The 27,927-nt window shown below is 46.3% G+C and overlaps 1 protein-coding gene across 1 annotated transcript in view; it reads right to left on the bottom strand.

Annotated features, from left to right (window-relative positions):
- Positions 1-27,927, bottom strand: part of THSD4 (thrombospondin type 1 domain containing 4) — a 687,220-nt gene that overhangs the window by 626,936 nt on the left and 32,357 nt on the right. Inside the window, exons 2-3 of the mRNA XM_075897743.2 lie at positions 22,970-23,078; positions 14,248-14,317 (exon numbers count right to left, since the gene is read on the bottom strand). Of these exons, the coding sequence (XP_075753858.2) occupies positions 14,248-14,317; positions 22,970-22,998 (99 nt within the window). The 5' untranslated portion in view covers positions 22,999-23,078. The remainder of the gene's footprint in view (positions 1-14,247; positions 14,318-22,969; positions 23,079-27,927) is intronic.

A 27,927-nucleotide genomic window follows, 5' to 3' on the forward strand; every position in this document is an offset into this window, starting at 1 on the left:
GAAGTATGTGAAAATACAACGGTTAACCATTTCACACCTGGTGATTCTGATGTGAAACACTGAGGTAATGGGTTTATTTCACAAGCTTTGTCTCACCCCACATCTCTTCAGGTACCAGAAGCCACAACTGTTCCCTGCACTCCTGCCAAAGTCTCCATCTTCCCTCATATCCTAATACCTTGACAATGTGCATATAAATCAAACAGTACAAAACCTCTGCCACTCTGGAAGTGTGGGAACAGTGTAAAATAAATTTAGTTTAATATAAAACTGTCACAGGAGTTACTTTCCTGCTTGTGATTCTCTTCATATTTGCTTTGATTTTTTAAATCTTTTTCTTAAATTCAGATGATTCTGAAGCAAAATTTCCAGGGTGTTGCATAATCCAGATCTTTTCCCCTCAGAATTTTGAATGAACTTGCCTTTCACTAGCTTTCTATTAGTTTTACCTTCTTGCTTGCCCTGAAACCTGGGCTGTTGAGCTCTTGATAACTAAGATAACAGGCTTTTGAGCTGGCAGGTAGGAATAGTACCAAAGTGGGGTTTTTTTAATCCTCCAAAACAGACTTCTTGTGAAGCATGTGGCATACACAGATCAAATCATAACAATGCGGCTTTTTCAAATTTGTGTTCAAAGAGTTTACATCTTAACATATATTTCCTGTATATTCATATATTCCATATATGTAATATAGACATGTATAAGAATTTACCACATTCACATCCAACGGTGCTAATCACTTGTGGATTAACACTGGTCTGTCTACTCCTTAACAGTATACCACACCCGTAAACAGAAGCTCTCACTTTCACCCTATTCTATTCTGTGATATTTAAAAAAATCTACTGTTCCTGGGAATCATAACATTCCATGCTAAAGAAATATGCAATAAACATTGGATTGTAGGATCACTGATGGATCTGGCTGAGAGAAAGAGCATATCAATGAGGAAAAAAGATTTGGTTTGCAAAAATTTAGTAAATAATGATGGGAAAGAAAAATACAGAAATCTTATTTTACTTAGAAGTGGGCTATGTCTTCTACCTATTTCTGGCATATTAATTTAGTGGCCAAGACACACTGAAAATTATGGCTCCAAATATGTTAAAGCATTAAAGGGATACGTTTAAAGAAGTCTTTGTGAGAACTAGAAGACATCTCTGGATTCTAAAGATTCACTATTGAGCAGCTCTGTTTAGCTATGTGGAAAGTAGGTTCTATCATTCTGAAACTTCAGAATCCATCATAAAATGTTCAGCTGAACCACTAAAAGAAATACTGTCTGAAACACATCGTTAGACTGGTGAATGACTGTGGTTGGAATGTGAACTGCATTATAGAGTTTCATAAATGTGACACGTCTGAATACACTAAAATAACCAGCTTCTATTATTCTTAACATGAGAAAAAGTTTAAGGAGAAATGAGTTATACCGCCAAGTGCTCTCTTACATCGCAGCTGTGTGTAGGGGTATAATAAGTGTTTTGTAGCACTTTATTAGCAAACGCTAACTTTCTTCTTTAGCAAGTTCTGGAAAATTGGGAATTTCAGTCACTGATGAACTTTCTGGTGGATCTTTCACTCTGACTTTCGAGGAAGAAGTAGGCAGAGATAGGACTTAATGTGCTTCTGATATAATGAGGAATTATAAAACCAAGGTTAAGACCACCCTATTGAATTGTCCATAGCGTTCTTACAAAGATTTAGGCCATTTCCCCAGTCTCTGAGCCAAATTCCAAATCTGGATATTAAATTTATTCTGCCTAACTACATTTTTACCCTAGAATTTCGAGTAGATGTATTTTTCCCTTCTCCTTCTTTTAATTGATTATATAATTTACTCAGAATTAAGTCATTGTACTCTCAATTGAAAAAGGGACAACTTTACTGGGTGCAGTAGAATGGAAATGGAGATAAATACATCAAAAAAGAGAAATAAAATAATCCACTCACCCTGATCAAATATATTATTCAGGCATGTATAGGTACGAATAGGATCATCCTTGCATATTTTTTCTTCAATGAAACTACATTTAAATTTGTAATGATCAAAACAAGAACTGAACTATCATATTAGCAACATCATGCTGATCAAAGCTATTTCCTTACTGCTGCCCATGTTACACTCTATAGCTTTGTTTACATTACAAAATTCAGAAACACTAAGGCCATCAGGGACCACTGATTATCTAATGTGTGGAAAGGAGCAGGACCAATAATGTGCTCATCTAATCTGACACCCTGCATAACATCGGCAATAGGACTTCTTTGGAACAATTCCTATATCAACTTACATTATGTATGATGAAGCATTTTGAAGTGTGAACTGCTGCAAGAGGGAGGGAGGGAGGGAGGGAGGAAGGAAGGACGGACGGACCGACGGACCAATGTAGTAATTGATCCTCCAACAGTAATAGCAAGAGAAAACTGCAATAAAAAAACACCAAACCATGCAGGTCAAAATAACTAACCCAAAGACTATGGAGATTCTACTGGCTTTTGGAGTTCTGTTTTATTTTGGCACAAGTAGGTTTAAAAAAAACAAATCTTGGTAGGTACTGAGCTGCAAAGATATCTAGAAGGAGACATGAGCAATGAGCAAGTTCTGGATTCCAGAAATCAGGAAACTTTGGACAATTATCCTTAAGAGAGAGGAGCTGCTTTATGTCAAAGAACAACTCTATGCAGCCAAAGCCAACTGCAAGAGCACTTCCTGTTCAATCTATAGTGACTGCTACAATCAGATTTAAGGCACTACTCAGGACGTTCCTCACCAGCAGTGATTCCCATACAAGCTACGATGAACAGGAGTGCTGGTCAGCACTGGGTGACTAAGGGGTTAAACTCATATAGGTAGTGGTGGTGTTGTCAGAAAGCTAAGAAAGCCAATGGGAAAGACTGTTGAAATCTGAATTGTATATAGATACCTAGCAACTTCTTCCTTTGTGTGAGTTCTAAGTTAAGGGCTGGAGAGAGCAACATGCAATTATCAGAACTACCATGCCTCCAAGGAATTTAGAGCATGTAAGTGGACTGGACCATGAAGGGACTGTGAGTAAATAAGAGGAAAATGTATATTTAGTCATGATCAGGGTATTTTTCTTTGTTTTGGTAGTTTGGTTAAACTTCTCTGTGTAAAATCCATGTGGTCTTCCCCCACCTCCCATTTACTATATAAGCTGTACCCAGAGATACTATGTTCTCTGTGCTTTAATTTGTTGTTCTCAGTTGCTCTGTAACATCTAGGCTGTGTCTCTGGTATCTCGGAAAAACTCTGCCATGTCCAGGGATCAGTTTCCAAAAAAGCAGGCGCATTCTTTTCGAAGGCCTGTACAGTCCCTCTCCGACTTATGAACCGGTTACGGACCAAGCAATTGGTCGTAACTCTGTTTGTTCGTAAGTCGGACCCTGTGACAGGGCTTTCGCCCTGCACTGGCCCTTTAAGGGCAAACCCCGGCCTGAAGCAGGGCTGGGGAGTTTAGCCCCAGCTGGGGCTGCATTAGGGGATGAGGGCCCAGCTGGGGGCTATATAAGAACCTGGGCAGCAGCTCCCAGGAGGAAGGTCAGTGAGGGCCTGGCTGCTGGGGAAGCAGGAGGCTCCCTGGAGCTAGAGCAGGGCTGGGGAGGCAAGGCAGGGCTAGGGGAGCTCTAGCCAAACAAACCCCCAGAATGCAGGGCCTGCATAACGGCCCGGTGGAGGAACAACCCCCAGAAGGGGGGCTCAGAGACGGACTTGGGCACTGCCGGAGGGCAGTGCGGTGAAGAGGATGACGTGGCCTGGAGGAAAGAGGGGAAGCCCCACCAGAGGGAAGGTACTCTGCCAGCAGAAGGAGCTGATTCTGGAGAGAGTCAGCAGACCCCCGCTACGGCGGTGAGTGAACCCCCTCAAAGACCCCATTGAGTTACATGCGACTGCACTGTTCGTAAGCACAGATTACGTTTGTAACTCGGGGTCCACCATTTACAACAGCTTTGGTCTTAACTGCGAATGGTCATAAGTCGACCATTCACAACTTGGAGACCGGCTGTATTCCTCATTTTATTAGGAATAAGAGCTCTTCTGAAAGAGGTTTTTCCCCACATTTGGCCCCGTGTAGACAGACCAAATGTCGGAAAAGCCTATTCCGAATAAAGAATTGGAAAAAGGTACGCAAATTGCAAACTGCAATTTGCGTACTTTTTTCCAAAAAAGAACTGCAGTGTAGACATAGCCCTAGCAACCAAGTATGCTTTATTAAGGATATCCTTTTTTAGGCAATAGTTTGATTTGGCTATTGATGTCCAGAGATGTTTCATCCCCAAAATTGTACAGTATGTGGAAAATAACTACTGGTACTTTGAAAGGAGCAAATCAGGACTATGACAACGCAGCCAATTAAAGCATACCACAATAAAATGAAAACACCACCAAAAGACTCCCTAAAATAATAGGAAGGTGCTAGTGCTTGGGACAAAAATTATAAATCCTGCATACTATCAAACCCTGACACTTCTATTCCTACCAGCATGATCTCTACCAGAAAAGACCAAATACACACTACATGGGAGATGGGGAGAGAAAAAATGGAAGGAATGTTAGCCAACAGTGTTAGCTACACTGACAGAAGCACTTTTCTATTGCCACAGATGTGTCTGATGATTTGTTCTGTTTTTAACTTTTTATTAAGGTAAAGTTATAATAAAATGTTAACATACTATACGTTACTTATTCATCATGATCATTCCTGAATAAATAATAGTCAAAGAACCTGGCTAAGGTTTTTGGCAGCATTGCTATGTATCAGCTAAGCTTCAGACACACAGTTCCCCTTTATTCTTCCTTTCAATCCAAATTCTTTCTAGTCTATCCATTAAAGTCCAGCTAGGAGAACGCAAATTAAGCATAAAATATAGCTAAGATTCAAATATTTTGTTTCCAGACGTCAACTCATCTATGTTTTCTAATATCAGTGGGTTGCCCAACCTAAGGATAAAGTACAGTCTAGGTACACTTATGCACATGCGCGTACACACACAGAGATCAGGAAACAAAGCAGACTACAAATTATCAGATAATATGTTCTTCAAAAGTTGCTGATAGGCACAATAATTCACATCTCAGAAACAAAATAGCATCTGCTGCAAACCCACTTTTATCTGAATCTCTGTTTTAGATTTGAAGTTAAGAACAGAGCTGTACAAATAGCTCTGCTGTGTTACTTTCCTAAAGTCATGTGAATGAGTTCTTCATTTTTAGTTCATGTGGTTCAGTCCCTATATAAATTTAACAATGCTCATTGGTTTCAAGTAACCACAAAAATTCTAAGTGAAATTCAGTTAACATTACTGTATTTGAGAACAGAAATTTTGGGATATTCCCACCTCTAGATGCAAGTGCCAAGTTTCATATGCTTTCATTGCAAAATGCATCCCAAAATTAATATCACACAGCAAAAGCACGGTCAATTTTTTTTAAATGAGCATTATCTGAATAATAAACAGTACAATCTGTTTCTGTAATAGCCCAACATTATGATTCCCCATGCCAAACCAAAAAAAAAAAAGAGGAGGGGAAATCAGATATGCAAAGAGGTGCTTTCAATTGCTCCTGAAGACAGAAGAAACTGATAATTAAAAATCTCTTCCAACTGGTACTGTTGTCCCCCACAACTTGTTTCCATTTGTATTTCTGCACTATTTAAGTAATTCAGCTAATTCTCCTCTCGCTAAATTTAGGCTGGTGTGCTAAAAATGGATTATTTGTGTGTGTTTCTGAGCAAAGTAACCTGTTCAGCTCAGCTCCTGCAGGATTTGCTGAAGAAGAGGAGTTTTTTGTCATCTAAAATATTTCTTCCTATATGTTTGCATGCAGGAACAGACTTACAATTCTTCCATATTATTAACACAACCAGTAGCCAAATCCTATTAGAAACAGATCCAAAGCAGTGAGTCAAACTAATTAAAACAAATGTTAGTGTACATGGGAAAAGTACAGATGAACTTTAGTTCAAAAGCAATATTACTCCCAAACAAGCTGAAATAGAATATAACCTTCCAAAGCTGAAGGAAAAAAAAACATTCCTTCCACTGATATCTACAGGGGAGAAGTAGATAGAAGGTGTGTTAATGAACAGAAATAAAGAGCAAAATAAATTAATAAGCCCATCATAATAACAGAGACAATGAAAAAACACCATGTGACAACTCTGCTTATAGTCATAAGATGCATGGTTCCGGCTTCTCTGTCGTAGGAATAACTCTGCACTAGGGTGCAGTTAAATTGAATTCCTGTCAGCTGCCTTGGGGATTCACTTCATTTTCCAGAAATCTTCAGACTAAGAAAATAACTGGACTATTTACAAATATTTTAGAACATTCACCCAAGTAGTCAAGCCCAGTACTTGAATTATATTTCCTGTCCCTACTTTTCAAAGCAAAAGCAGCTGTTCAAGGTGTAGATTGAGCAATCACACTATTTCCAGCACCACTAAAGCAAAGACTTATGTATGTGCTAGTATCTAAACAGTCTTTTTATTCCCAGACACTGGCTCAGATCCACACATTTAATGTGTGTGCTGATTTTAAAATCTATAAAGCCTTGTGAGACTACATAAGAAAGATGCCAAACAATATCATTCACTAGAATATTAGAAAGCTACATTGCAGAAAAACTCTCTCCAAATATATCTGCTGTTCTTCAATTCTGTCCACAGAAGCAAAAGCAGCTCAGTACAGAAAAGCACATAGAAACTGCTAGCAGGGGGAAATGTATTTTCTCTGCAAACACACACCAGAGTCAACATAAAAGTAGGAGTAACTCCCCCAGTGACAAAGCTGAGAGTTGACACTTAATTAGAAAGCTGTCTCTCTTAGCCTAAGTAGCAGACAACAAGACTGTTGTCAAACAGCTGATAGGTGGGGGCAGAGGGCTTTTGGGAAGCTTAACAAGTATGTACATTTTGTCTAAGCCCAGGTCAGCATAAATAGACTTCTGTCCTATAAGTGATCAGAGTAACATACAATCTTGGAGTCTGTGCGAAATGTTCAACAGAGAACTCTCCTCCTCTCTCTTTTCCACAAAACAAACAGCTCCAAGGTGGTCACAAAGAGTGCATCTACACTGCACCTTAGGTCAAAAGAAGATACAGGCAGTCCCCGGGTTACGTACAAGATAGGGACTGTAGGTTTGTTCTTAAGTTGAATCTGTATGTAAGTCGGAACTGGCGTCCAGATTCAGACACTGCTGAAACTGACCGCCAGTTCTGACTTACATACAGAATCAACTTAAGAACCCCAGGCGTCCCCAAGTCAGCTGCTGCTGAAACTGATCAGCAGCTGATTCCAGGAAGCCCGGGGCAGAGCAACTCTGCCTGGGGCTTCCTGTAGTCAGCGCTGGTCAGTTTCAGCAGAAGCTGACTTGGGGACGCCTGGGGCAGAGCAGCTGGGGTGCTGCTGGGTTGCTCCAGTAGCGCAGCTCCTGGGTGCTACTGGACCAACCTAGCAGCACCCCATCTGCTCTGCCCCAGGCGTCCTGATTCAGCCGCTGCTGAAACTGACCAGCAGCGGCTGAATCAGGACCTGGGGCAGAGCAGCTGGGGTGCTGCCGGGTTGGTCCAGTAGTGCCCAGAGCGGGCGCTGCAGGACCAATCGGCAGCGCCCCAGCTGCTCTGCCCCAGAGTCCAAAACAAAAGCCTGGTCTGCTGCGGGGGGGGAGGGGGAGCACACTAGCTGCCTCCTCCCCCCCCCCAGCAGACCAGGGACACGGGGAGCAGAGCCTCTGAGGCTTTGCTCTGGCAAAGCCTCAGAGGCGAGGGACCCCGCCCCGGCTGCGGCTTCAGTCCGGGAGCCTGTGGTCTGCTGGGGACGGTCCCCAGCAGACCAGGGGCACCAGAGCAGCTTACCAACGGGGCTTTCTGGCCCTGACTTCCGGGGCGAGAAAGCCCCGTTCGTAAGTGCGGATCCGACGTAAGTCGGATCCGCGTAAGTCGGGGACTGCCTGTACACAATTTGAGCAATGGAAATTGCGTAGCTTATTTCGAGTCAATTTTGAAATAGCTCATTTCAAAATTTGTCTACACGGCATTTATTTCAAAATAAATCGCTATTCCAAAACAGCCCTCACACCTCATGGAATGCAGTTTACAGGGACATCAGAATAGCAAAATAATGGGTGCACTCAAAATTTCAAAAGAACAGGCACGCTCAAAAGATGCAGAATAGCTGTTTTGGGATACCTCCAGTATCCTGAAATAGCACTACAGTGTAGACGTAGCCCAACAGTGCTTAACAGGAACAGGAAAAAAATGTCCTTTAATGACTGTCTTAGAATCACAGAACTGGAAGAGACCTCAGGAGGTTATTGAGTCCAGCTAAAATCATCCCAGCCAGGTCTTTGTCAAGCTGGGTCTCAGTCCATTTAGTCTAATACATCAGAGGGCCCAGAATTACTGCATTTCTTATTCATCTAATCCAAAGTGAATTTGATTTTTACATTTAATTTAGGAACTCAGTTAAACAGAGCAATTGTTCTCTTCAGTTGCTCTATTCACTTAAAACTACTAAGACCATGTAGGAGCTTGATTATGCCATTCTCTCTGTATTGTCAGAGTTGCAGACCAAGAGACTAAATAGCATTAGGCAGCTGAAGATGGAACAGCAGGAGTAAATATGTCTGCCTCCGTCATACAACACTCAGATCACAAAGGGATATGACAACAGAGTTATTTAAATAGGGAACATGCTGAGTAGTGCCTGTGCTTTGGACTGAAGCTGTCAGGCAGCTGTCTTGACACAAGGATTGCAGTTAGAACTAGAGCGGAGTTGGAGGAACTGCAACAGAACCATATTTCATTGTTATATGCATTTCACTCAAAATCAAAAACACTCAGAATCTGGGTTTATTTTGTTGGAATTTCAGTTTGGACAAAAATCAGAGGAAAGAAATATCAGTGTCCACATGTGACAGTGAAAGGTTTTTATTTTCATCTGGAAAGAGCATTTATTTTGGGGGACATTTTTATGTTGCACTGTATTATAAATGAATACACTGAAAATAAAACTAAACATTTTGATTTATTTTCAGTGAAAGGTTTAGCCCCAGACTTTTCCTTCAAGGAAAATCTGTACATCTTCAGGTTGTGCTCCAAATCAAACAAAGACACATTTCAAAATCTCAGTATTCTTCAAGAAATGGAACTTTTGTCCTCTATGTAGGTCTAGTTAGAACCCTCTCTGTTTTAAAGGACTTGCTATGTTATAATTGACCTAATTTAACTAGTATTACACCTACCCTCCACAGGAACTTGAAGGCATTCTTCAAGAATAGTAGAAATTAAAGTGATAGGCTTGGAACTCATGACAGAAGAAATCAGAACAATTAGGATGGCTAGTCCACAGCTACAGAACTTTTCTCCCATTAAACCCATTATAATCATCATAAATTTTACTGCCTTCAAGGGCAAATCCATACAAAAAACACCACCTTAGTTTTATGTCTTTAGCTTTTCTACAACATTTTTTTATTTAAAATGTACATGTATCTTACATGTTTGCTCCAGAAACAAAAATCACTTTATAACAATTAGGCTATTCAGTGTTTTTAACAATTGCAAGTTGCTGCTAAACTACCCTGAGGTGAGAAAAATACAGGTACCACAGAGAGAGAGGAAAAAATAATTAACCAATTTGTTCTGAGTGCAATTCAAGATGCTGATTTGGATTTATTAAAGTATGCCTCGTTAGGGTCCAATCTGCATCAAACATCTCCAACCTGGTACAACAACCTGCTAGCCAAGATGAGTAGGACCCACTCCTGAATAGCAAATCCATTAACCCATCTGTTACATATAAGGGAAAATATGTAATGCCAGCAGCAGCTCAGAAAAGTGATAATAAACTACTCCAAGTAAGTCAATTTTACCAAATTATATCCCTTAGTGGCCTCACAAGGAAGAAAATGCTTCTACGGAAGGCTAACTGATCAGGAAACCCTTCCTCCCTTATGTAGCGCCCCCTCTCCACCTGGTTACCTTCTTTTAAAGCCAATCTCCTTTCAGGTTTGGATGGATAGGTCTGGGTTCTTCTGGATCCCGCCACCCACTCAATTTTATTCTTTCTGATTGATGTACTTGCCTCCACCCCCCTCACTCCTTCCTAGCAGGGTCACCAGGGCAGCTTGGGAGGAAAATTCTAGCCCAGGATAATCCCCACATATTTGCCAGATAGTTGGAGACTCCCAGAAAATAACAAACACATACACTATAATACACACAATTATATTAAACAGGAGACAAATATAACAGAACAGGGTAAAACACTATTTTCAGGGTCACCGGTGCCCAGCAACTGTGAGGTTAGTGTCCCGTTGCTACGCGTACTTTGTTGGGGCCCTTGATGACTGCTGACCACACAATCCTTCTCTGCAGTGGTTTAGCAGTGGGGCTGACTAGGTCCAGTACAGCCCAAAGGACTCACACATGGGAGAAGGCAGTAAATCCCTCCACAGTTTAATATGCTGCAGGTAATAAAATCCCCAAACAAATTCCCTGACTTACTAACTAAAAACTGGTGCACTCACACACTCCAGGAATGACCTCAGGCTGAGAGATGACTCGTCTCTGCAAAGGGCTGCTCTCTTCTCACAGGGGTCCTCTTCAGGCAGGAACCAGGCTGCTTCGGTCCCAGGATTTCCCCTCCCCGCGGAGGGGTGCAGGGCTCAAGATGCAGACCCCACAACTGCACCACAATTCAAACTACAGCCTCCCCGCCCAGCATGCAGACCCACCCAGCAGGCAGCAGCCCTGAACTGGCTGCTAGAGCAGAGCTGACCATGCGGTGACTGGTCTCACCTGGGGAGCCGGAGCCAACTCAGCCTGGCGGGGGAAACCTCCCAGCAAACTCCACAACTGGAATCAACAGGGGAGACACAAACCCAGCGGAGGGATCCTGCCTTCAGGTCCCTCGAGGCCAGTTCTCAGGGGGACCCTGCATGCAGGCCTGGGGCTTACTAGCTCCCACACAGCCAGCCTCCCCTTGCCCTGCTGGCTCCAGACTCCCCCAACAATGGTCTCTCCTTCCCCCTGGGAGGGGCATCTCACTCCCCGTGGGTTGCTGGCAGACTCTGGCCCTGGTAGGGAGGGGGAGCCAAGGCAAACTCAGAGCCTCTCCCTGAGCTGCCAGCAGACAAGGCCCCGGGAATCCAAGCAATCTCCTTGGGGGTTACACTTATGTTGTCATTTTAGCAAGAAGATTTCCCCTCCTCCTTGCACTTTAAGGCCCTGCCTTAGAGGCTTCTTCTTTGACTTTGCAGAGAGTGAACGGCAATGCCTACCCCAGTCCACACTCAGCCAGTATGGAAGGCACTGAATGGCACTGGTCAGTCTCTCTCCCAGGAATCCAACCTGGATTTGGCAATTATGCGTGCCAACCAACACTAAGGCATAGGGTCAGTCAGCTTCCCAGCTTTTTAAATAAGATCATGCATTTAATGCCTAACACTAGAAGTATTTGCACCACGTTACTGTATGTTTCCTACACTAACACAATGGCTGTCTAGCTAGCCAGTTTTTCTGGAAAATCAGCCGCTTTTCCGGAAAAACTTGCCAGCTGTCTACAGCGGCGGATATAGGGCAGGGTGAGCGGGGCGGCTGCCCAGGGCCCTGCGCTTCAATAGGCCCCGTGCCAGCGCCGGTGTTTTTAGATGACATCACATCTCTCACCCACTTCCCTGGGAAGCCAGCCTCCCGCCACGTTTGTGCTAGGTTAAGAGCGAAGCTGAAGCGCAGACACAGCCTCCGGGGTCAACTGCCTCTTTCTCTCTCACAAACACAGGCTCCCCTCCCAGGTTGCCAGTTCAACTTGCAAGAGAGCGCGAGGGGAGCAAGGGTCTCATGTGGAGCGTGAGAGAACACACCGCCTGCCTGTGTGTGGCTCATCACAGCTAGCCCGGGGCGGATGGCTGCTGGGATCTAGAACGACATCCCCCCCCCCCACTCACACCCACACACTCACACTCACACACACACACACACAGAGAGAGAGAGATCAGGCCACCTGAAGACACCCGAATGCAGGGCCATCACCCCTCCCCAGTTCGCTCTGTCGTGCCCCACCACTGCCCTGCGCACTGCGCGTTTCGGAGAGTGGCAGCACTGGAGGGGGTGTTGCGATGCAGCTCATCACCGTGGCCAGGAGAGTGGGGGGGCCAAGGAGCAGCAACGCGCCTATTTTTAAGCAGCCGAAAGCTCCCCAAAGCGCCCGTCCCGGCGGTTTTGGGTTACCCGGGTTATAAACACGAGACACTGTCGAGGGGGGAGGGAGCCCCCGGTGCCCAGAGCGGAGCCCCAGGACGGGGGGGGGGGGCGGCCAGTGGCACTTACTGCAGCGTCTGTGCTCAGCCCTCAGAGCCCCAGCAGCAGGCAGCCAAGCGGCTGCAGCCACGCGGCACTGCCATAGCCCGGCCAGGGCTGAGTGTGGAGCGAGCCCCCTTGTGGCGGCCCTTTCCCCTCTGCTCCGCCGGGCAAACTTCTCCCGGCTTCACTTCTCCCGGCCCTATTTTGCCCCCAAAAAGGCAGGCGGGCGGTATCACTCTAACCTCGCCGGGCTAATGGGCAACCTGGAGAGAGGCCTGTCCTGGGGCAGGCTGCTGAGAGCCCCTGGCAGGTTAGCTTTGCTCTAGCAAGGGTTTCTCCAGGGGCGGATGCTTGTCCAAGCCCGCCTAGGATCACAAGATATGAGGGTCAAAACGGCAGCCTGGCTACTCTGTTTCAGCCAAAGTTACAATATAATTAAATAAACATTTGTAATTATTAATGCAGAATTTTGTTTAACAATGAATTACAATATAATTAAAATAAAAATAATCCAACTAAATTAAGTTTCTATCAAATTTATCCAATTCACATTTAGTATGATAATAGCCTTCAATCTGCGCATTTGACGCTTGTTTTCTATTTTTTCTCCAAAGGGGGCCCCACAAAATTGTGTTGCCCTGGGCCCCGCAAAACTCTCATCCGCCACTGGCTGTCTACACTGGCTGCTTGAATTTCCGCAAAAGCACTGACTTCCTACTACAAGCAGTCCCCGACTTACGTGGATCCGACTTACGTCGGATCCCTAGATACGAACGGGGCTTTTCTCGCTGCGGAGGACTCGGTCGGCAGACTGCCCAGACGTGCTGCGGTCCCACCGCCCGCGTCCTCCGTGGCGAGAAAAGCCACTCCGGGTCTCCCTAGTCTGCCGCGGCTTTGCTCCGTGTCTCCCTGGTCTGCTGGGGGGGAGGGGGGGGAGACAGGGAGACCAGGGAGACGCGGAGCGGCTTTTCTCACCACAGAGGATGCGGGCGGCAGGACCGCCCGCATCCTCTGCGGCAAGAAAATCCTGGTCTGCTGGGGAGGAGGGCACTAGCTGCACCCGCCCCCCCCCCCCCCCCCAGCAGACCAGGGAGACGTAGGCAGCGGGACAGCAGAGAGGTGCCGCAGTCCCGCCGCCCGCGTCCTCAGAGGCTTTGCTCCGCGTCTCGCTGGTCTGCTGGGGGGGGGGCGGCGCAGCTAGTGCGCCCCCCCAGCAGACCAGGGATTTCTCGCCAATGCCTGGGGTAGAGCAGCTGGGGTGCCGCCAGGTTGGTCCCCGCAGCACCGAGGTGCGGCGCTGTAGGGACCTACCCGGCAGCGCCCCAGCTGCTCTGTCCCAGGCGTCCATATTCAGGCGCTGTTGAAACTGATCAGCGGCTGATTGCAGAAAGCCCGGGGCAGAGCAGCTTTGTCTAGGGCTTCCTGTAGTCAGCCACTGGTCAGTTTCAACAGTGGCTGAATCTGGACACCAGTTCCGAATTGCATACAAATTCAACTTAAGAACAAACCTACAGTCCCTATCTTGTACATAACCCGGGGACTGCCTGTATAAGAAATCAGTGCTTCTTGCAGAAATACTATTTTGCTCCCGTTCAGGCAAAAGTCCCTTTTGTGCAAAGCTTTTGCACAAAAGGGCCAGTGTAGACAGCTCAGATTTGTTTTCCACAAAAAAGCCCCGATCGCAAAAATGGCGATCGGAGCTTTTTTGCGCAAAAGAGCATCTGGATTGGCACGGACGCTTTTCCACAAAATGTGCTTTTACAGAAAAGCATCCATGCCAATCTAGACACTCCGTTCTGAAAATGCTTTTAATAGAAAACTTTTCCGTTAAAAGCATTTCCGGAAAATCATGCCAATCTAGACGCAGCCAATATGTATTACTTCTAATGATACAAAACCTGAATTTCTGTCACTTACCTTTCTGTGTTCAATCAACTCCTGCGGGATGACCAGCTGAATTCCTAATACCACTATGGAACTGAGAAGTCTGCAAGAAAATAAATAATACACTGAACATGTATTTATTGTGGATAATCACTGAGCCATACTACTTACCCCAGCTTGTGCTACACAAGCTTAGGCACTTAAATAACTTTACTGACATGAGTATTCTCACATTCAACAACACTCCTTGGACCGTTAAACATGAGTTTCTGCAGCATTCATGATTGGGCATTCACACATGCATGCCCTTATTAAAAGCAAAAAAAAAATAAAACTTGCTAGCATAGTAATAAAAGAGGGTAGTACTGGGTAAGCCCCACAAACACACACACACACACACACACACACACACACAGATACACACACACTTTACTACTACAAACCATATCCCATGTTATGCTTGAATGAAGATGACAGTTAACATTTCCAGAAGTGTTCCATTAAGTCTGTGCACTGCCATTTTTGGTTGCCCAACAGATATATTTTCCCTGATTTTCAAAAGTGTGAAGGAAAATTTGACTGTAAACATGCAGAATCAAATCTCAGCTCCTATTTCTCTCCCCCTCCTCCCATTTGGTTGTGTAAAATAGCATTGAGGAAGCACTGAACATGCACAGAACTTCTATGACTGCAAGAGAGCAGGTTCCTCTGCAGTCAGCTGTGGAGATTAACTAGACTTCATAGCACAAGAGTGCAGAGCAGCAAAACACAGCTCATCGATCACAGTCTCTAGAGCAGGGTTTCCCAACCTACGCGTCGCCAATACATTTCAAAAGGGTCGCCAAGTGTCTCCCCAGATGGCTCTGTCCCCCCTTCCTCCCCCTGTTTTTGAATTGCCTTGGGTCACCAAATCTTCCTGAATTGTCAAAATGGTCCCATCTGGAAAATGTTGGGAACCACTGCTCTAGAGTCTCTCACCATGCCCAGGTGCCCAATACATGGTTCAATGTTTGAGCCACATTCCCCCTGCCACTCTCCTTCAATGGCATGTCAACAAAGAGACAGAGTACCAGGATTTGCAGTTGGCATCTGGGCAACCTCTGCTCCTCTCTGGCCTTTCTTCCACCACCAAATAAGTGCTGACCCACCATCAATAAGGGGCTTCTGTCACATCTATATGGGTCCAAATCCACCTCAGTGCGGGGCCACATTTTTAGCCCTGCTACCAGCTATTTTGTGCCATTCAAAAGGCTGCAATAAAGAGGTCGCTGGTCAGAGGTATGCCTGTTTTACCTCATACGTTTCTGTGATGGGGCTCGGTGCAGGGGTGCAATGCAAGCAACTGAGAAGGTAGGTCACTGCCTGCCTGGTAAACCTGGGTGCTTCACAATACTTTGCTGCTCTAGCTCCCAACCTAGGCCACACGCAACCAGGCTACAAGCACGAGGGTCACTCCCTAACTGTGTATAGATGCAGCCCTAGTCCAGCAGACTCTAGCCCCAACGGCCTTGGTTACAGCCAGCAAGATGACCCCAGCAAACTCGCAGTCCCAAGTTTTCCAGACACAGTGTGCTCTGTAATGTCCAGCTTGCTCCTGAGCAGCTCAGAGAAATAAGATCCATTTGTTCCTCTAAAAGGTACAAAACCTACCAGCTTGCAACACTGAATTAAAGTGAATGTTAACTCATTAAATCCAGCACTGGTAATTTAAATTAATGATAAAACAAATGTGTTAACAAAAGATTAAAGGATTTTAAGGGAATTCAAGTATAAAAGAAGAGTGAAATTTGTTATTAAGCAGCACCAGCGGATCCAGCTGAAGTTAGAGCTTCATAGCAGTAGGCTCTGCATATGACAGTGGTTTTCACACTTGTTTTTTCTCATGACCCAGTCGAAGAAAATTATTGATGCCCACAACCCAACATAATTTAAATAGAGTGTGGGTTCTGGGGCAGGGCTGAGGAGGAGAGCTTTGAGTGTAGGAGCAGGCTCCAGCTCCGGGTGGGGCGCAGGCCTAGGGCTTACCTTGACTGGCTCCTGGTCAGCGGTGCAGCAGGGTTGCTAAGGCAGCTTCCTGCCTATCCTGGCACCACAAACCATGCTGTGCCCCAGAAGCAGCCAGCAGCAGGTTCCAGCCAATAAGAGCGCAGAGCTAGTGCTCAGGGCAGGGGCAGTCCATGGCCCTGTGCACCCCACCCCCAGACACACCTAGGAACTGAACCTGTTGCCAGCCACTTGTGGGACACAGCGCAGTTTGCGGTGCCAAGACAGGCAGGTAGCCTGCCTTAGCATCTCCACTGGTTACCTGATCACCTTGCAGCAATGAGACCCAGGGCCTGACATTCAGTGACCCAGTACTGGGTCACAACCTGTAGTTTGAAAACCACTGGCATATGCAGTAAGCGACAGCTCCCAACCTGAACAGCATGCAAACCAAGGACAAAGGGGCTGGGGAAGGGGCAAACAGAGGCATAAAGAGGCAGGAGTAATTTGCCCAAGGTTACATAAATAAAAAGTAGAACTTGGAGATAGATCTCAAAGATCTTCCAGCTCCCATCCTATGCAGTCCTGTGTCCTAACCACAGAACGGACTGCCTCCAAGTGTATCTTGCAATTCGGGAATCACATATGCTTTTCTCTGTGGCCATGTTATTTCCTTCATAGTGCCCCATTTCAATGCATTTTTAATGGAAATATGAAAACTCCTTGCTAGTAAACAAATCACAGATTCCCCTTTCCCCAGCAGCTTCACATTATATGATTCCATAACAGTTCTGGAACATCTGATTTGCTCAAGTTGAATACCAACTTTACTTCTTTTCCAAAGGTCTTCACCTTCTGTCTGGCTTCCACTCCCCCTCTTCCCTCAGAGGGTGCAATAGGAAGTTCAGCATTTGCATAGGGAAACAAACTTTCCGGAACAGCAAGAAGCCAGACTCTGTCAATGGGCAGCACGTTTCTATGAATCAATTTTAATAAACCCCTGCATGAGGGTGGCAGTTCTGAAGTGAGTGAGGCCTGTAATCTTCAAAGCAAAATTACTTAGCAGATTAAAAGTTCCCACTTTAAAACTAAACTCCTTAGCATGTGTGTGATAACTCTGTGCCAAGCTTTGCCTGACCCTTCTCTAAAAAGGCTGCATTGTAACCCCCATGTGTGAGCACATGTGCACAGGGACAACGAGCGTAGTTTATAGTTTGTCTCTGTGTATGTGCTTGGGTCTGCCAGAACCATTTGTTATCAACCTACTGTTTTAAGCACATAGGAAATCTGGCAGGAATACTTAAGCCTTCCTGAGGAAAGCCTCTGGACTGACTGAGGCTTGTGATTTTAATAAAAAAAAATCATGTTATTTCACTTTAAGGGTTGACTTTGGCTGCTTCTCTGGAGTTGGCAATTTTATTTATTGTGCTTGACTAGTGCTAGGTTCTCTAAACCAGCAGTTCTCAGCTGGGGTTTGCAGCCCCCTGGGAGTCTGTGAGGGTATGTCTACACTACAAAGTTAATTCGAACTAACAGACGTTAGTTCGAATTAACTTTGATAGGCGCTACACTAGCGCTCCGCTAGTTCGAACTTAATTCGAACTAGCAGAGCGCTTAGTTCGAACTAGGTAAACCTCATTTCACGAGGACTAAGCCTAGTTCGAACTTACTAGTTCGAATTAAGGGGTGTGTAGCCCCTTAATTCGAACTAGTGGGAGGCTAGCCCTCCCCATCTTTCCCTGGTGGCCACTCTAGCCAACACCAGGGAAACTCTATTGCCCCCCTCCCGGCCCCGGACTCCTTAAAGGGGCACGGGCTGGCTACGGTGCCTGTGCCAGGTGCAAGCCTGCCAGCACCCAGCCAGCAGACCCTGCACCTGGCACGGCTCGAGCCAGCCACCCGATGCCCCCCAGCCCTCCCCCTCTTCCCGGGACCAGGCTGGCGGCTCCCGGGAGCTTGCCCTGGACCGCAAGAGGCGGGCACCCGCCTGGTCCAGTGCAGACATCGTGGACCTCGTCCACGACCTCTGCACTAGGCACAGGAAAGTGGCCATCTAGGGCAGGAGAGCTGCCAGCCTGGCCACCCAGGAGCAGGTGTGCATGAAAATCAAGGGGGTCCACTGAGACCCCCGACCCTGAGCTTCCAATGGCCGGACTGGGTCAGACCAAAGGTCCATCTAGCCCAGTAGCCTGTCTGCCGACAGTGGCCGACCCTGGAGGGGATGGACTGAAGACAGTGACCAAACCATTTGTCTTCTGCCATCCCTCTCCAGCCTTCCACAAACTTTGGGCAGGGACACCACTTCTACCCCCTGGCTAATACCACTCCATGGACGCAACCTCCATCATTTTATCTCAATTCTCTTTAAACTCTGTTCTAGTTCTAGCCTTCACAGCCTCCTGCAGCAAGGAGTTCCACAGGTTGATTCTTTGCTTTGTGAAGAACAACTTTCTGTTACTAGTTTGAAGCCTGCTACCCATTCCTTTCCTTTAGTGTCCTCTATTCCATTATGGGAACTAATGAAGAACTTTTCTTGATGCACCCTCTCCACCCCACTCATGCTTTTATAGACCTCTATCATATCCCCCCTCAGTCTCCTCTTTTCTAAACTGAGAAGTCCCAGTCTCTTTAGCCTCTCTTCATATGGGACCTCTTCCAAACCTCTGATCATTTTAGTTGCCCTCCCCTCTCCCACCCTCTCTCTTCCCCTCTCCCACCTCCTTTTCCCAGTCTCCCCGAGTTTTGTTCAATAAAGAGAGATTCTATTTTTGAACACACGTTTTCTTTATTTTGTACATCAAGAAGGGGGGCTAGGGAAGGGTAAGTGGAAGGAGGTGAGGGAGGAATGGGGTACGAGCCCCCGATGGGGAGGACTGGGCTGGCTCTGCGGGCTTCTGGGGGTGGAAGCTCTCCTGCAGCCCCCCAATTGCCCCCTCTCCCCAGATGGCAGCCTGCGGCAAGTGCAGCCGGGCTGATGGCCGAGTGCTGTGATGTGCCCAGTGTGGGCACTCAGGGCACTCCAAGCCAGGACTGCTTTGCAAGCCGGGCACCCCCGAGAACTGTCTGTCCGGGGTGGGGGTCGGGACCCTTTAAGCACAGCCCTCGGCTAGCCTGAGACAGCAGCTCCACGCTCTAAGTCCTCATCTGTTGCCCTGCCGGCACTGCTTCCGGCCATCCTTAACCCCGGTTCAGGGTCCACTCTGTGTGGACATGCTAGTTTGAATTAGCAAAACGCTAATTCGAACTAGTTTTTTAGTCTGGATCCGTTAGTTCGAATTAGCTTAGTTCGAATTAGCACTGTAGTGTAGACATACCCTGAGACCCTTAAGAGGAGCCACAGAGCCTGCCGCTGAAACCTGATGCCATGAGCTCCCACTCACAGCCAAGAGCAGCACGCAGCTGGTGCCCTGAGCTCCCTCCTCCCTGCAGTTGGGAGTGGTGGGTCCGGAACTCTGACATGGGCAGAAGCCTTGAGCCCATGTGCAGAGTTAAGGGGGCACAATAGTATCCCTTCCCCGCTCCAGACTTCAGTACTTTATTCAGAGAGAGACAGGCCTGGGGTCAGTTCCTCTCCTACCACCAGCTACTCTTCCCCACACCTCCTCAAGTCCTTTCTCTGGCCAGTTCTTGGGTGGAAAGTCACAGCTAGGCAGTGCAGGGAAGCCACTCCTTTTGCTGGAGCTGCCGTGGAAGGAGCAGCTGTGGCATTCCCAGGTCTGCTGCTGGTGCCCAAGGTTTTGGCTGCTCCTCAGCTCCCAGCCCCCTTCGACTGTTCATGCAGCCGGTCAGAGCTGCACAGGTGGCTCTGGATCTAGCAGAGCCCTAGGGAAGTAGTCACCAGCACACAGCTCCAGACTGGTAGGTGTCCTGCTGAAGTGAGACAGCAGGTGGGGCTGGCTCGCTCTCTCTCTGGACCCCGCTGGCTCTTGCTCCCCACCCAAATAGAAGTCAAATTATGCCTATGCCCAAGAGCTCCCACCTCAACCTTGAGCCCTACATCCCTCTCTCCTGATGGGCCCTGAAGATTTTTTAGTACAGGCAGTCCCCGACTTACGCGGATCCGACTTACGTCGGATCCGCACTTACAAACGGGGCTTTCTCGCCCCAGAGGTCGGGGCGAGAAAGCCCCTTTGGTAAGCTGCTCCGGTGCCCCTGGTCTGCTGAAGACCGTCTCCAGCAGACCAGGGGCACCGGGCGGGTTCCCGCGCTTCTGAGGCTTTGCCAGAGCAAAGCCTCAGAGGCGCGGGGAACCGCCGCTGCTGCCGCTTCAGTCTGGGTGCCTGTGGTCTGCTGGAGACGGTCCCCAGCAGATCACAGGCTCCCGGACTGAAGCCGCAACCGCGGGGGGGTCCCTCGCCTCTGAGGCTTTGCCAGAGCAAAGACTCAGAGGCGCGGCACCCCGCTGCCGCTGCGGCTCTGCTCCCCGTGTCCCTGGTCTGCTGGGGTGGGGACGCAGCTAGTGTGCTCCCCCCCCCCAGCAGACCAGGCTTTTGTTTTGGACTCTGGGGCAGAGCAGCTGGGGCGCTGCCGATTGGTCCTGCAGCGCCCGCTCTGGGCACTACTGGACCAACCCGGCAGCACCCCAGCTGCTCTGCCCCAGGCGTCCCCAAGTCAGCTTCTGCTGAAACTGACCAGCGCTGACTACAGGAAGCCCCAGGCAGAGTTGCTCTGCCCCGGGCTTCCTGGAATCAGCTGCTGATCAGTTTCAGCAGCAGCTGACTTGGGGACGCCTGGGGTTCTTAAGTTGATTCTGTATTTAAGTCAGAACTGGCGGTCAGTTTCAGCAGTGTCTGAATCTGGACGCCAGTTCCGACTTACATACAGATTCAACTTAAGAACAAACCTACAGTCCCTATCTTGTACGTAACCCGGGGACTGCCTGTATATCGGGGAGGGAGCTCAAAGGAAAAGTTTGAGTACCCCTTTGCTAAACTACAAACATTGGTTTCTCCTGCTCTGATGATTTGTTATAGACATTCTAAATATGTGGCAAAGCAAAAAAAAAGAAAAAAAAAGGAGTACACATCAAAATTAGGCACAACATGCAAAGCGGAGTATGTAAGGATCTATCATATGTCAAACCAAAACATCCTGGTAGAAAATACAGCAAAATATTCAGTGATACTTTCTTGTAATGGCAATGCCACTTTTTTTTAAAGACAATGTTATTAACACACATAAAAATGTATGACTTGGATGGTTTCTGGCTGAAGACAAGACTGCTCTTACCTGGAGAGAAATGCCAAAAGGGTTTGTTGGCACTGTCCAAGAGCCTCTTCCCCATAGAAAACCCAAGGGGCGGAAAAACACGGATAAGGATTCCTCAGTGAGTTTCTCCCGTATTATTCATTATGGTGGGGTAGAGGGCTTATCTCCTCACAGTATAAGCTTTGAGGACACTGCCATCTCCTATGCTGCTAGCGGCCATGATCGTAGCGAGTGACTTCCTTGAGCATGGGGGCTCCAGGTTTGTCTATGTCCGGGGGGGGAGGGGAGACAGGGTAAGCTGGGAGAAGTGTTCACAGAAAAAGTAGTACTGTTACAGACTGCAGTATATAGCAGATCCATTGCAGTGTAGAATTAGTGCAGCTAAAGGTTCAACACTGAAGCAGGTCTGGATGTGGGTCCAAAAGCTTGGGTCAAATTTGAAATTCATTAGAAAAGAGAAGGGTAGGACCTGAGGTGTCACTTCCAGTCCATCTTCTCACAAATGAAAGGAAAACCACAATGCCCCAACTGTCATTCCTAACTAAGGGTACGTCTAGACAGCACCCTTCTATCGGAATAAGCTATACAACTGGCACTACGCAAATTGCGCAGCTTATTCCGAGTCTAAGTCGAAATAACTTATTTTGAAATTTGGTACTGTGTAGACAGAGCCAAATTTCAAAATAAGGCACTATTCCAACAAATCCCGTAACCCTCGTGGATGCCAGAATAGTGCACCTGCTATTTCATGAAATAGCAGGCGCTTTTAAAGACACGGTGTTGCTATTTTGGGATACATGAATATGAAGGCAAATCATTCCAAGAGCATATAACTTTAATGCATACATTGCATGTCAACATGTAAGAATACAGTTTTTGAAAGTTTCAGAGGGATAGCCAAGTTAGTCTGTCCAGGATAAACTTAAAAAACAACAAAAAGTTTGGTAGCCCGTTAAAGACTAACAAAACATGCAGATGGTATCATGAGCTTTCATGGGCACAGCCCACTTCTTCAGGCATTTATTATAAATAGGAGTCATTAGAGCTCATCAAAACTGGTATTAAAAATGCTGCAAATTACAAGAAATCTCACAAACACACTGACACAAGGTGAAGAGAAGTCTTGTTGGAACAGGATCAAGGCACTGTGGGAACAGCTAGACTACAAGAGTTTTTCCAGGATACCGTAGGTCTAGGGACGCATTGCTCTTCCGCTTTTTTTTCCGGGAAGAGCAAATGCACTCTTTCGGAAGCCCCTGTATTCCTCATTCTAGACGGGCCAAATGTCGGAAAAGCCCCTTCCGACAAAAGGATCGAAAAAAGCTGCAGTCTAGCTGTACCTTAGGAATTTTCCAATTTTTTACCTCTCCTCCCAAAAATCACTACCCTTTCCTGATTGTTGTTCTTAACCATTTGGAGTGGACTTTGCACTAAGCTACTAATGGCCCAAACAATTAAAATGATGCTTGCTTGAAAAGTCTGCAGATATACAGTCAAATCAGCACTTAATCAAAAGAGTGGCAGAAGCGTAAGAAGTCATTAAAAATGTTATTGTACAACTTACCTCAAAGGTACTATTAAGCTGTCTACCATGATCCTTGAATATGAAGCCCTTCTGAGGCGAACAAATGTCCTTCAGTATGTTAGCACTTAATGCAGATTACACACAAATCCTACAGAAAGAGAAAAAAAAATAAATGTCTGTCAATAATTACTCATTACTTGCCAGAATGCCTATGAAACTAGAGTTGGGCCCCAACCAACCTGCTGTAGCTCAACTCCTATGGACGTTGCAGCAGTTTAAAGTCTACACCTATTAAGCATACCACTTCAATTTGTGCTTAAATTTAAGCATATATTCACTCAAGGAATGGACAGCCAAGTGACTGTCCATCTAAGAAAGTATGCATAACCACTGTTAAAAGGTTCAGTACTTGCCTTTTTATTTCACGCCTCTATTAGGACACTCTGATGCCTTCAGAGTGAGCCTCACATGTCAAGAGTTCAGGTCAATTAATTTTTAGGATATGACAGATTTTGAGAAGGATTTACAAATGTTAATACCAATAATCTTTCTAAGCATTCAGGTGCACAATGCAGCAGATAAGACTCCTCTATGGTACAGTCAAAATGCAAGATCCAAAACATCCTCTCTGAATTCATCACACATTTCTATGGCCCCATTACCATGGTTGTCAGAGCACCTCACAGTTTTGAACGTATTTATGCTCACAACTCCCCTGTGAGGTAGGGGAGTGATATCAACCCCACATTACAGATGCAGGGAAATCAAGGCACAGAAAGGCTAAGTGACTTGTCCATACTCACACCAGAAGTCTGTGGCAGAGTAGGGAATTGAGCCCAGGTCACAAAAGTTCCTTAACCTTGGACCTTCGTCTCCTAATTATAGAGCATTTTACATTTGGGATTTTTCATTTTGCAAACACATACTTGAATTATGTTGGCCCATTATATCATGTCCTTAAATTCTGAATATTAGGAACACTGGGGATTCTTTGTCTGGTAAAGTTGCACTCAAAATACTGAGAGTCCAATAGCCATAGTGGGATTTTGAAATATGAATGAGACTGTAAAAAATCTGCTTCAGAGGAGCTCAGTTTAGATCTTAGGGGCAGAAGGGGAAGCATCATCTCTACATTTAACTTCATGTTTGGATTGAACCTGTATCTCTGAATCTCAGAGCTGGATTAAGCTCTGTCTGTGTTTTGCCACTGATAAGTAGCTGCGTGTTGAAATGTGATGCACTGAACAGAAACATTAGAGCCCTGCTGTTCAAAGATAAACTAGCCACTTCTGTCAGCTAGCCAGAATTAAAAGCTGGCTAGAGAAAGTCAAGGTTTATGAGAATTTTTTAATAATGGATATAGTTATGTGCCCTATGCCAGAAATATGGATGGTTTATCGGTAACAGAACAAGCTGCACACTTCTTATAATCCAGGAGATTACCAAAGATCCATCTAAATGTATTTTTTTTAAATAATCACACAATTCACTTAATGATACAAAAAATCTCCCTTTCATAGTTTCTCTTACTCAAAGGTATTTAGGGGATTGGAGGGTTTAAAATACACTTAACTGGAACACAATGGGTAAGAGAATTGTTGTGCCAGATTGTTCAAAATATCTGAGCACAACAGGTGTAAACTCCTTATCAGGAAAACAGCATTTTGGTTTAGCAAAATCAACCTTTTCACCCAGCTATTCCTTGGCCTGTGGGGGCACATTTAAACAGCAGAGCTGAAGCCGAAATAAACTACCCAACTTGACCTACGTCTATTGCGTAGCTTAATTCAAAATAGCTTATTTCAGCTTTTGGTGAGGTCTCCATAGCAGGAAGTCCGAGTTTGAGCATTCTTCCTCTGATTTCCCTTACTCCTTGTAAAATGAGGGTTACAGGAGTTACAGTAAGAAGTCCTCCAGCTCGATATTATTTCAACATCATGTCAAAATAACTGCTTGCTGTGTAGATACGGACTATGTTATTTTGGAATAACGTCAGCAGACATATCCTGGGAGACATACAATCTGTTCAAAATATGCCCTCTCCCAAGATTCAACTGCTCAGAAGTACACACATTTCTCTTGGAAAAGTGTGCAATACTTTGGGCCAGATCTTCAGCTGAAGTACAGGTTGAACCTTCTAAATCCATGAATCTCTGGTCCAACAATATCTGTGGTCCTGCCAGACCAGACACTGCGAACTTCCCAATTCTTCTCCTTTCTCCCTCCCCCAAAAATCACTGCTCTTGCCTGACTGTCCTACTTAACCATTTGAACTGAAGCAGACCACAGATGTTGCCGGACCAGAGAGCCCTGCACCCGGGAGGGGAAGCTGGCCATGAGTCCAGCAGCCGGGAGCCCCACCAGCAGGGATGGCGGCAGCCAGGGGGCCTGTGACAGACTGCTGGCTAAGCCAGAGCTCTGCCACTGTAGTCTGGCTGAAGAGACTGATGGCCACAGCTGAGCAAGCACAGGCCTGAAGGGCTATTAGAAACAGCTGTGGGCCTCACTGGAAGAAGGCTTATATAAGGCAAAGAAGGAAGCCAGGAGGGGGCAAGGAGGAGCTTAGGTGTGGCTGAGTGCACTCCTAGGCAGATGGAGGAGCTGGCTGAATTGACTGTAAGCTTTGTACATAGATAGTGGTGGGAACTAACAATAAAAGGATGGGTGACTGCACCAGAAGTGTCTCTGGCTGATTCGTGGACCAGGTGTCCCAAACCAAGGGGCCTGAGTGGGGACTCTGTCACAAGTCCCATCCCTGGGGAGCCCCAGCCAGGCAGGATAGCATCAGGGCCTTTGAGCCCCATCCTCAGGGAGCCCTGGATGGGTGGGGCAGCAGCAGAGGGTAGCAGCGACTGGGGAGCCCTGTCCCTGGGGAGCCTGGGCTCGACAGGGCAGAAACAGCGGTGGCTGGGGAGCTCTGTCCCCAGAGAGCCCCAGCCAGCCGGTGCCAGCGGGGCCAGGGCTGGAGAGCAGTGGCAAAGGGGCAGGAGCACAGCCAGCCATAGGGAGGTACAGTGGGCTGGGAGAACGGTGGCAGGGGAACTCCACTGATCCAGCAAATTCCCTCCTTTGGATCCTCTCGGGTCCTAGATCAGGGAGGTCCGACCTGTAAGTCAGAGCGGATAGTGAATTTTCACCAGCTGAGGATCTGTGCAATAGTTTGGAACAGGCCTGCTCTCATTTAGGAGTCCAGCCAACCCTACACATGGCAATGGAATAGCTTTTTGAAAGATGATTTAGGAAGCTAACAGACAATTTTGAAAACAGTTAGGGAAACAAATCCCTCATTTCCTGCAATCTGGTACATCGCTATCAGAAATCCAGGGGCCAACTGTCTTTGATTTGTGATGCTAAACAGAAAGGTAGGGTAGGTATGTAGAATGGATTGTCACCAGTATGGTCTCAAAACAGAGCACTCAGATTTTCCTGTTTTATTTCCCCCCAAACATACGTTCTTCCTTCATTTATCTGCAGGATAATCTTCTCATGCCATGTGTTCCTTGAGTAAAGTTGTCCCTGTGGAATATTGCAATGGGATACAAACCCAGACATAAGAAATATGTATCTTCCTAGTACACTGCAAGTTACACCTCATTCTGAGTTGCAGAAAGACATTCTGGCAGAGACAGTGTTTCTGAGAAACTGGAAAAATACCTGTTTTTGAGGCTCTGCATAAGAAAAGTTCTAAGAATTCTCTTTAAATTCTGCCACTTTGCTTTTCCTTTTAATGTAGCTATATCTCCATAGGCTAGGCCAGGAGTGGGCAAATACCAGCCTATGAGCCAGAACCACTTCCCCCAAGGTTAGCCACTATATTTACCTGCGCCTATGCAGATACGAGCAATTGCAATTCATGTTGGCTGTGAATCACCATTGCTGGCCAATGAGAGTGTTGGAAGTGATGCTCCAGACTGTGCTGCTTCTTGTGGCTGCCATTGGCTGGGAACGGCAATCCACAGCCAACAGGAGCTGCAATTTCCCATACCTGCAAAGGAACAGGTAACTATAGTGGAGGCGGCCTGCCAGAGGCTAACCCGGGTGAACCGCTGCCATTTTATTACCCAACTTGGACTAGCCAGTGAGACAATTCCATGAAAAGCCTAGTTTTGACCATTAACTCATTGTCCTTCCCAAAACTCCTCTCATTGCCTTAAATTTCATGCGAGCCCTCTTCAAATAATGTCAATAATATATTGAGTACAATTTGTTAAAGCACCAAAGTGGTTTAGGAGCACGAGTCTTATTTTAAAAAGCACTTAGCTAAAGTCCCATTGAAAGTTAATGAGACTTAGGATTCTAAGTCACTTTTGAAACTGAAACTTAGGATCCTAAATATCTTATGCACTTAAATGATTCTTATCCATAATGTTTATAAACATAAAACTTGGAAAGCACGTCAGTCATTTGACCTCAATGAGATCCTGGGCATAAGACAATATTTTAGATGGCAAAACAGTTAACTTGAATCATATGCCATGAACTTTGAAATCTTCCATGAGCCTGATGAGGAGTTTGTAGCAACGTACACTTCAAGTACTTGTAAACTTCCCATTCACAAGAGCACGTCAACACGGCCATGTGCTTTTGCACAAGAGCATCCATGGCAGTGTGGTCACTCTCTTGGGCAAGAAAGCTCTGATAGCCATTTTAGCCATAGGGCTTTCTTACACAAGAAACCCCTGCCGCGCGTCCACACTGTCCTCTTGCACAAGAGCTCTTGCGCAAGACAGCTTACACTTGTTAGAAAAGAGTGTAGCTCTTGCGCAATAAGCCCTCTCTTATCACGCTTTATTGTAAATCTTCTTGCGCAAGGGCGGGCGGTCAGTGCGGATGCTCTGTGGAAGAACAGCTGTTCTTGTGCAAGAACCCGCCAGTGTAGACATAGCTCAGGTGTGTCTAGGAAAGTCCTGACCTGCATCCCCACACCCACTAGAAAGTGCCTGTGAGACTGCAGTGGGGAAAAGCACCTTTTCACAAGGTGTAGCAGGAGGTCCTTG

This window comes from Pelodiscus sinensis, chromosome 14, assembly GCF_052426305.1.
Source record: "Pelodiscus sinensis isolate ZL-2025 chromosome 14, ASM5242630v1, whole genome shotgun sequence".
Taxonomy (NCBI): domain Eukaryota; kingdom Metazoa; phylum Chordata; order Testudines; family Trionychidae; genus Pelodiscus; species Pelodiscus sinensis.